Consider the following 10897-nt stretch of genomic DNA (forward strand, 5'->3'; position numbering starts at 1 on the left):
AGGTGGAGGAACCAGCAGAGGGGACTTGAAAGCTGACAGGGAGAACTTCAGGAGAGGGTAATGGTGTCAGATATGGCAGATCTCCTGGAAGGTGAGGCTTGAGAGGTGTCCCCAGGACGTGGCCGCTGGCAACACTGCCAGAGCAGTAAAAACCTCCCTCCTCTATGTTCTTAGAATGTATCAACCCCTCTCCTCCAGGTTAGGGTTTCTTAAGCTCCATGCGGGTAGCGTTTGAGGCTGAATAATTCTTAGTTGTGGGGGGCCGTCCTGTGCACGCTAGGACGTTGAGCTGCCTCTCTGGCTAGATGCCCAGTAGATGCCAGTAGCACTCCATTTCCTCCTGCTCCCTACCTAGTTGTGACAAAAATGTCTGCAGATATTGCCAAAAGGCCCACTAGAACTGTCCCTGTTGAGGACCGCTGGCCCAGGTCACAGCAGCACTTGGCACCTAAGCCTGCTGTTGCTGTAAGTTAGGAGACCACATGCCTCTAGCCACTTGGTCACGGCCCCTGAGAGGGGTGCTGTGTCCCATCTGCCTGAATCCCCACGCCCAAGTCTGGGACAGTCAGGAGGCCCGGCCCACCCGCCCGCCCTGCCTGCACCCTGTTTCCTGGCAGAGGCGAGGGCAGGGCCACGTGGGCTCCCTACTGCCTTGAGGGCCCTGAAAGGCCCGAGGGGCCCTATCCAATTTCCCTGGCTCTGCCATTGGATCCCTCTCAGGTACAGTCTGCTTCCCTTTCCTGCTGTCCCTACTTAATCACTTTGTTCCTTAGGGAACACACACAGTCAAAAGGATTAAATATTCATGTCGGGAGTCATCTGCCAGAAGAGCAGGTTAAAATATCCCCAGCAGCATCATCGGACTCAGCCACGACTTGTCAGCCACGACCCGCTCCAGGGCCCAGGTGAGCCCACTGCAAACAGCAGTCACCTTAGGAGCAAGAGATCTGGGTTTGAGTCCCTACCACAGAACTGCTCCAGAAACTCCGCCCCTCCAGGGCATACCTGCCTGTTCACAAAACAGGGTTAAATGACTTCTGTTCCTGGAACGAGATTTCAGTGCTGACAAAATGCTCGCGGCGGGCAGGGGAGCATGTCCTAGAAGTGGGTTGTAGGGACAGGCTCCGCAGCGCAGGGCTGGCAGAGGCTTCCAGAGTCATGCTTCCTCCCCAACCCGCGCTGCCCCTGAGTCTGGTCCTGGCCTCTCAGCAGAACCCGCAGGCCCGGCTCCTTCGCCCATACTTTCAAAGGCGGGGTATAGGACGAAGCGCTTCGAGGACTTTAAAATGCTATAAGAATACATGGGATTGTTATCGGGGAGAGACGGGTGCCTGAAGTATGGGGAAGCTCTAGAGCCCAAACCACCCCCTTCGTGTCACCTTGGACAAGTCTCAAATTCTCAGCGTCTCAATATCTTCATTTATGAAACTGGATTTAAAAAAAAAAAAAAAAAGGACCAGCAATAACTGCTACATTCGCTGTCCCAGTGAATCCCGCTGTCATAAGCAGGCTCTGCCTATGGTAACAGGACCGCGTCCCCTAAAATGCATGTGTTGAAGCCCTAACCCCGAGGACCTCACAACATGACCTCATGTGGAGCCGGGATTGCTACAGCTGTAATTAGTTAAGTCGGGGTCATTAGGGTGGGCCCTAATCCATTAAGACTGGTGTCCTTATAAAAAGGGGAAATTTGGACATAGATACAGACACACACACACACACACACACAGGGAAGACGATGTGGAGACCTTTGGAGAAGATGGTGGCCACCCATAAGCCAAGGAGAGGCCCGGGCCAGACCCCTCTTCCCAGCCGCGGCCACGCCTCCGCCTTGGACTGTGAGACAACACAGTTCTGATGTTAAAAAAAAACCGCCACTCAGTCAGTCTTGGCGAATTAATACCCTGCTGTCTCAGCCACCACCAGACTGCTCTCCATGTACCAACCAGAGTGCCGTGCGACCTAGTTCCTGGGTCTCGGGGGCCACACAGGGACATGAGAGGGTGATGGCTGGAGCAGAGCCGAGGATGGGCGGGGCGAGTTTGGCTCACATCACATTGCCTTCAGGAACTTTCTGAGGGGTTTCTGCAAAGGCGGTGGCTCCCAGTGGACCCCCGCCCCCCGCATGTGTGAAGGGGTCTTTAGAAGAGGAGCATAATTGCCCCCCGGCTTCTGAGCAAGTCCCTTTCTGAACGACAAGGCAACCACCCCCAGAGGAGATGCCCGGGGCCCCACGGAGGCACACGGCGGGACATCGCAGGCACCTCGCCCAGACACCCTCCTTCCCCGCACCCCAGGCCAGTAGTGCCCCTCGACTCACCACCCAGTTTTTATGAACAATCATGGTCATGATGATCTGGTACTGGAAGTATATGGGGATGAGCAGCGGGGGCCCAACTGCAGGGGAGAAAATGCAGGAGCTTAGAAGGCATCCTATCCCACCCAGTCCCAGCTGGAAGGTGGGGATGAGCTGGGGCAGGGACACAGTGTGGTGCCCGGCTCTGGAGCTCACAGGCAGAGGCGGCCACGGGCCCTGGTGCCCGCGGGGGGACTGGGAGCAGATAGCAGTCATAGTCCTGCCTCCCCTCACCGCCCCCCACTCCCCCCGACTCCCGGGCCAGGGATCACGGTGCAAGTGTTTGACTCTCTGGGCCTCTGTGTCCTGTCAGTATGATGGGCCAGGAGGGGGTCTGCATGGGGTGGCTGCTGTGGCCCCTCCTTTTCTAACACGTTCAGTGTCTCTCTCTGATCTGAAAAGGGTGTCGGGTGGGACAGCCGGCTGCTCTAGGGCGAGGCCGCGGGGCACCCCGGCACTCACTCAGGAAGAAGTACTGGTGCTGGTGGTTGTAGGGCAGGTATTTCAGCTTCTTCTTGCCGTACTGAGGAGAGAGTAGAGACCGTGAGCACAGGCCACCCTCGGGGCCCAGCACCCTGGGCCCTCCCCCACCTGCTCTGCAGCCGCCATCCCTCCCTCGTACTCAAGGGGCCTTTGTCCGTCTCCTGGCAATCTGCACTCTGGGCCCCCGAAGGCTGGGCCCCTCTGGCCCTCTGGGCTCCCAGCCACGCTGGCTAACAGTGGCCTACATTTCCTCAGCCCTGGCTGAGTGTGCCAGCCCCATGCTATGTGCAGGCCTCATCTCACGCACTTGTCCTTGAGCCCAGGAGCTGGCACTTCTGAAGCTGAGGCAGGGTCAAGTCACTGCCCAGGGCCACATGAGAAGTGGGCCCAACTGGGATCTGGACCTAAGAAAGCTGACTCAGAGCTCATGTGACAGGCACTAAATAAATGTTTTGTGAGGGAATGCACAAATGAACAATTCACAAGGGGGCACAGGCACCCAGAGGGAGCACCTGGGCTAGTCTCCACCCCTTGGGGAGTGAGAAAAGCTGCCGGGTCACGTTGGGGAGCTCCCTGGAGCCCACAGCGGCTGAAGGTACCCAGGTAAGGGCCTGGGCATTTGTTAACAGTCGCTGGACTAGGAGCATCTACCTCTTTGGAGCCTCCTGCGATTACCAGAAGCTCAGGGGAACAGGGTGCCAGTTCCCCTCCCATCAGAGCCTACACCATCAGAGCCACCCATCAGGGCAGCCTGATGCCTGGACACTCCGCGTGAGGAGGGCCAGGCTGGGGCCTGGGTATCCTCACTGTATGAAGCTATTCGGGTCACTTTGAGCGTGAGCCAGTGTGGGAGCCAAGGCCCCACAGGGTTCCTGCAGCCCTTTAAAAAGCTCAGCCCTGTGGGGACCAACCCACTCTGCTCCTTAGAGACCGAGACCGAAAGATGCTGCTTGCAGAGCGGCACCCACTCTTGCTTGCCATGCTGGGGGTGGGGCTGTGCGGGGTGCCCAGGCCAAGGCTGAGGCCTTGCACAGCTCACTAAGCTTGTCTGAGCCCCATCTGCAGCAGCGGTTGTTAAGAAGAGCCAATAAGAACATGGGCGTAAATACCAGGCGCTGATCCCGGGACATGACCCCTCAGCCGCCCCTCCCTGCACCTAAGGCCAGAGCCACCTTCCTCCAATGGTGTCCATTCCTGGTTAATGCCGAGAAATCAGAGCAAGGCTGATGGGGAGACCTGCATGGTGTCCAGGCCAGTGCCCCGATTCTCCAGGTGGGAACAGAGGGAAGTCATTGTCAAGATCACAGGAAAGGTCTGTAGACTCCTGAAAGGAGGGGCCCCGGTATCTTGGTATCATGGCATATCCGGATGAAGCATCACCAGAATCAATCCCTTAGCTCTGTGTGGCCTCTTGTGCCTCAGCGGGCATCTCACTCGTCCCCAGAAAGTGTCTATTTGCTGTCATTAAAGCCAGAGTTGAGGGTGGCCTTGCAGGGGGTCCCAGCCAGGGAGGCTTCAGAGGCAGCCTGGGACGATTTCCCAGTAGAGGTGGGGAGAGGGGACACACCGGGGGTGCGCCCCAAGTGGCCAGGCTGGGGGAAGGGCAGCTGCCCAGCATTCCAGGGACCATGTGGCCTACAGGCCCGGCCTTTGTGTGCAGGCGTCTCCAGCCCTGGACAGGATCCCTTCCCACCATATCTCTGTCACCCCCGAGGATGACCCTCTCGGGTGGTCAAGCTCTACACACCGAGGCGTCATGAGGGATGGGGGAGGTATTATAGAATGTACCAAGCTAGGAGGAGGACACCGGGCTTCTTAATTCATCAGAAAGGGGGAGAGATCCAACAAACACATTTCCCTAGCGTGCACCAGGCGATGGCCCTGGGCAGGGCCCCAAAGGACCCAGAAATCTTGGCTTCAAGCCAGAGACAGCCTGGGTTTGGAGGGTGGCACTGCCTTTTCTGGCTATAACCTTGAGCAAGTTATTTCACCTCTCTCGGCCTTAGTCATTCCATCTATTAAGTGGGTCTGTTAATAGCTCCTGCTTCACGGGTAAGTATGGATTGCACAGGCAGTGCTCAGCACAGGGCCAGGCCCCTGGACTCACCCAGTAAGAGTCTGCCTTCCTCCCCACTGGGACCCCCACACCGCCTTTCCTCCAGGAGAGTCCTCACCACATACCGGGAGAAAGCTTGGGCGGCGGGGCCGTCAGAAGGGAGATGCAGGGAGGACAGAGGGTGCTTTCACCCAGGCGAGGTATGGGTGGCTTATTGTGTCCAGACCCCAAGAAGAAGATGGTGGCACACAGGGCTCGCTTTGACGAGTTCCCAAGCTGAGGCTGACAAGAGACACAGGCCAGGGGCAGAGGGAGGGGCAGCACTGCCAGCCCGGTGGCCTAGCTTCTTGGAGGTCCACTGCCCTTTGCCCCGGCCAGGCTGGCTCTCTTGTGCTCAGCCTCTCCATGGACCACAAGGCCAGGCTTAGATTATGGGCTTGGATGCCAGGGACATGTGCAGGGGACTTTCTAGCTTTGGAACAAAATGTCTGAGAAAGGACAAGGAACTTTCTTGTCTGTTTCAGAGTCGGGGAGGGGAGCTGTCACAAGCCCAGCCCTGGCCTCTGGGAACCTGCACACTCTCACACACAGAGAATGAGCAACACGATCACGCCAGGCGTGTGCACATCGGGAGGACCCTAGCCTCCTGTCCAGGGGCCAAGGGCAGGGTCATGGTCACCTCCAGGGAGGATTGGTTGCTTGGCCTGTTCACAAAAGGACTGCCAGAAACAAGAAGCCTGGAGGGCCAGACAGGTGGAGGGCAGGGAAAGCGTCCCAGAGGGGCAGGAAAGCAGGATCTCAGCCAGGAAGGCAGAAACACTCAGAGCTTCCAAGAACCCATAAACAGCGCTGCGGGAGTCATGGCCTCCCCATTCCCCTATACCACGTGGCCAAAAACCAAAATAGCAAAAACCAAAAAAAAAAAAAAAAAAAAAAAAGAAGCAAAACCAGACCCCTACTGACATCACCGCTATTTCATTCTGTTCTGGACACTCCCATAATGTCATAAACCCTAAACCGAAACTAAGAGTGTGACGCTATTAGAAAGAAAGAGACTAAATTTTCATTATTTTCAAGGATATGATTGCCTACCCAGAAAACTCAAAAGAATCAACTGAAAAATAACTAGAATCGCAAAGAAAGAGAAGCGAACACTAGCTGGACATCAGATAACTAGCCAAATATCAAGGGCTTTCCTGAATACTGGAGAAACCACAATCGATATGACAAAAATAGAAAATATCCAGGATTAAACTAAAACAGAAACATCCAGGAGACATACAGAGAAAAAATATAAAACCCTTCTGAGAAATATAAAAAGAGATTTGAGTAAATGAGGAAATATGCCTAATTCCTGGATAGAAAGGTTGAAGACAGAAAATGTAAATTCTTTCTAGAAGAGGAATGTCAGCCCATGACAAGCTTACGGTGAGTTATTAAGTGCCAAGGATGGACTGGCGTAATGCCCAAGTCATCCAGACAGCGTCCCACGCGAGGACAGACGGCCCAGACGAGGACCTGGGGTTCAAGAGGGCATATGTGAAGGCAGGATATCATTTTAGCCAAATCTCATTTGGCGAAAGTTAAACGTTCAAAAGTGAAACTATAAAACACTGAAAAGAATGGAAAAGAATACGTATGAACTGTCTAAGCATAAAAGAAATGAAAGGACCCCCACCCCCGGGGTGGGGTGGGGGAAATGAATACATCTTGCTACATAAAACAAACAAAAAAACTCTCCCAGAAGTCGGAAAACCAACCAGGAGAGGAGCTTCACTGCTGAGACCCCCTGCTGCATCTCTGCACGCTGGGCGGCCCTTTGGAGCAGCCTGGCTGGGCTGGCTCATTTAGTTGTTCTTGGAGACCAGAGGCCTGGCCTCCTTGCTCTGGAGGCCAGAGGCTGGGGCTCAAGACCCAAGGCTTGGCTGCCCAGGGCTTGGTGGGAGGCCTTGATATGTGGGCCTGGCATGGGACAAGTACCATGAGACCCACTGTCACCAAAGTCCCTTCCAGGGCAGTATAGTTTTGTGGACATCAGGGCACAGCTCCAGAAATCCAGAAGCAAATGGTCCCCCCCCGCCAACCCCGTGAGTGCGAGAGAGGACTTCAGAGGGCACCGTAGCCCAGGCCGTGGTCTTTCAAACGCCATCGACAACAGGATGACCGGATCCCTAAAACCTCCATCCATTCCCTGCCCAAAGGCAGCATTCCAGAAGTATCTACAGAGAGATGCCAGGAGAGATTTCACTGGCCACCACACAGGGAGGAGAGATGCCTTCTTGCTTGCGTTGTTGGTGACGCTAGATCTTGTTGTTAGGGACACAGAGACTGTCAGGACGGCCAACAGCTCTACGACATGAAGCCTCAGTCAGAAAGGGAAGCCTTAATCTTCACTTCTCAGAAGGCCCCAAGTTAATCAAGTCCACCATCTAGGTACTTCTAGTCAAAGCTGGCAGACTTTCATAGAAAAACGCAAACATGTACTTTGGGAGAGGAAAGATCCCCACCGGGCAAGAGAGATAGGCTTCTGAGTTTTGGCTCATTTTCTCTGAATCGATGACGTCATAGAAAAATCACGTTTCTGCTCGGATATTCTCTTGGGCGGACATGAAACGGGAGAGAAGAGGAACAGGCTCTCTAGTTCCTAGCCTTGGGTGCCGACACCGCTGGGAATATGATGAAATTCGGGACCCTGTCCCCTACAAAGGTCCGCTGAGCCCCTATTCTGTGCCCCACTCTCTGAGGCTAAGATCTGCACGAAAGCAACAAGGACCTTCTCAACTTTGGTTGACAGCATCAACAATTTCCCAAAAGCAACGTATATGTAGATCTTTTGTTGTTGTTGTTAAATTAAACCGTAACAGAGACTGTCACAAGGAGGCTCCACTTAAAAAAAAAAAAAAGTGTTACGTGTAGACAATCTTCAAATAAATCGGGGTGCTCTGATTAGAAGGAAATTAAGAATCAGCAACACCAAATTTTCCCGTCTTATAAAATAGCGTGGGTTACGTTACGTATAGAAATACAGCAGAGCACAGGACAGTCCCAGGCAGATGCCAGTGGACTTGAATTCACAGAAGGAGGTCCACGTTTGGTGAGGTGGCAAGTTGCAGAATAGAATATCTATGTTTTCATTTGTTTTTGAAAAACAGATATATGCACACATTGAAAATATACAGCGTGTTGTCAACAGCTGTCACCCTCAAGGACATGACATTTGGGGCAAAGAGGGGATGGTGGAGATAACAGGAGACTCATTTTAAAGTTCTGGATGATTCTGTGCCATTTAAATGCTTATGGACGAGGTGGCCGAGTGGTTAAGGTGATGGACTGCTCAATGCTTATAATAGGTATGTTGTATATTTATAATAAAAAATGTGTACTGAGATTAAAATAAGGCGGTATGGCAGAGTAGAAAGAAATGGCTACCTGTCAGTTCTGGGGCCTCCCCATCCTAGAATGGCCACCAACTATGTGACTTTGAACACATCCCCTCCTCCTGCTGACTCCGGCTTTGTCATCGACTGGTGAAGCAGGTTGGCCTAGACCATGCCAAGGTCCCTTCCAGCATCAAAGACTGTGACTTTCCAAATAAGCTTTCCTTGAGCCTTGGCCTTTGGGGACCAAGCTTGAGTCCTGGAATTTGTGCCTTCCTGCCAACTGGAACCAGATTCCCTTCTCCCCTGGGAAGAAACAAGCCAGGACATGCTTTTCCCCGCCCGGTGGAACTGGTAGACGGGAAGGAGCCATCTAAACGCTACAAGGAGCTGCATCTATTATTTACATGTCAGGCCATTCCACAGAAATTTCAGCTTCAACGATTCACCTTACAGGATTCTTCCCCTGCTCCCCACTCAGGCCAAACACCTCCCACGTTAATACCTCCCCTTTCGTTGTACCTCAATGGGCTGCCATTCGCCCAGGACTAACACGTGCAGCATATTCACATCTGGGTCCTTATGGAAGATGTTGGGCTTGGCGTGATGCTGAAAATGGCGATGGTTCCACCAGTTTGAGGAAGCGCCCTGGAGGGGAAGAATCGCGAGTGAGCAGCCTGGTTTGCGGGGGGCTCGAGCGCACCTGCGACAGGCCCTGCTCGACACCAGTTCCCAGACCCTCCTGCACACGAGCTCTTGAAAGAATGCAGTTCCACCTTCCGAGCTGGAGGCAAGTCCTCCATCCCTCCAGGCCCACTTCCTTAGTCGTGAGATGGTGATGGAGGGGGAGGGGTGCCAGTGATGGAGAGTGCGTCAGCAGGTGTGAGGTGGCCTCTGCACTCCGCCAACACCAGGCGTGAGCCTCCCTGCCCTCATCTTCTGCATATTTCCTGTGTACCCAAGGGGAATGAAAACATGGCCACACAAAAAGTTGCACACGAATGTTCCCAGCAGCGTTATTCGAAACAACCAAAAAGTGGAAACAACCAAAATATCCATCGGCTGATAAATGAATAAGTGAAATGTGGTCGATCCATACAATGGAACGCTGTTTGGCCAGGCCTTAAAAAGGAATGAAGTACTGACACGTGCTACGGCATGGACGGACCATGAGAATCTCATGCTAAATGCAAGAAGCCAGTCCCAAAGGATCACATATTATATGGTTCCATTTATATGGAATGTGCCGACTAGGGAAATCTAGACAAATTCGCGGCTGCCTGGGAGGGATGAGATGGTCGACAGGTGATGGCTAAGAGGTATGAGTTTTCTTTTGGGGTGATGAAGATGCCCCTGAGTTGATTGTGATTATATTATGGTTGCATAAATCTGAACATAAGTTATTGGTTTATACACTTTAAATGGGCAAATCGTATAGTATGTGAATTACACCTCAATAAAGCCTTTTTTAAACAAACTAAGGCCCACGAGGTAGTTTGCCAAGAGATAGCCGACCGAGTAGCCAGACACGCCAGGCACTAATGTGCAAGAACTGAGTCACGTGACGCCTGGAAGGCCGTGGGGAGGACCGAATCAACAACCACTAATGCAAACAGGTAAGAGCTCCCTGGTTCCAACCCGTAGACAAGAAGTGTTACATGAGTATTTCCAGGTCACAAATTTCTGTCTCGCCAGCTCAAGCTCTTGACACAGTCTGAGGGCATGGCCCTCCACAAAGGTGCTCTGTGATGCATAGAAAGAAACAGGACTCTCTGCCCCTTCGGAATCAAGACTTCACCGTGAACTGCTGCTGGATCGACCAAGGCTTTGGCCCAGGGTCTGGACATCTACAAAAAGGCCTAATTGCTAAAATATATTTTACTTGGAAGATGCTTTTGGCACAAACACGTTCTCTGGACACCAAGAGTCACAGGCGGGAACAGCTATGAGCCGCTGTGGACTTCGTGGTGACCTCAGGTCCAGGAAGCAGGCGGGCCTCCAAGCCCATCAGAGCAAATCAAACTGTCAACGAGTGAGAGTTGAGAGGGCTGAGGAATCAGACGACACATAAGCTTTTCTAGCCAAAAGGAAACCACATTCCTGGGAAGAATGAAATAGAAAAGTCTCTGGCACAAAGAAATGAAGGGGCGAGACGTGCTACCGGTAAGCGTGACGTTCAGAATATATCAGCCAAGAGACGTTTGTCGAATGAAGAACAGGAGGAAAGAAAGATGAGCTGTGAACAGCACGGGGATGGGAGTCGGCGAGGTGGGGCCGTCCCTGCGCTTGGATCAGACCTAACGACAACGCGATGCTCGATCGTGTCATTCCTTTGCTCAGGTTCTCCCCAACTCCTCTTCGCCAGGCAAAGCTCTCCTCATCCTTCACCCTCCTTCCTGGGCACCGTGAAGCCCTGCCAGCCCTGGAATGATGACCCAACCCGTGTCCTCAGCATGTGCTGCCGATGCTGCCTGCCCCCAGGGTGAAGTGGGGAGGGAGGTGACCGTCCAGCGAGGGAGATGGGCATCATGCCCGGGACGGGCTGACGGAGCTGGAGAAGCTTCCGGAGGCCGCTTGGTCTGGGCAGGAGGGGGCGGGGCCCAGCGAGGGGCGTTTTTCTGACAG

The 10897-nt window shown here is 53.4% G+C and overlaps 1 protein-coding gene across 2 annotated transcripts in view; it reads right to left on the bottom strand.

The window, feature by feature from the left end:
* The window catches only part of FADS2 (fatty acid desaturase 2), a 28949-nt gene that overhangs the window by 6097 nt on the left and 11955 nt on the right, over nt 1-10897 (bottom strand). For both annotated transcript variants that reach the window (XR_001516799.2, XM_006911218.3), the window contains exons 5-7: nt 8795-8920; nt 2819-2879; nt 2321-2397 (exon numbers count right to left, since the gene is read on the bottom strand). Coding sequence is in view for 1 of the 2 variants with exons in the window: in XM_006911218.3 (XP_006911280.1) it covers nt 2321-2397; nt 2819-2879; nt 8795-8920 (264 nt within the window). In the remaining variant the exon portion in view is untranslated. The remainder of the gene's footprint in view (nt 1-2320; nt 2398-2818; nt 2880-8794; nt 8921-10897) is intronic.

The sequence above is a fragment of the Pteropus alecto genome, unplaced genomic scaffold (assembly GCF_000325575.1).
Source record: "Pteropus alecto unplaced genomic scaffold, ASM32557v1 scaffold43, whole genome shotgun sequence".
In the NCBI taxonomy this organism is placed as follows: Eukaryota; Metazoa; Chordata; class Mammalia; order Chiroptera; family Pteropodidae; genus Pteropus; species Pteropus alecto.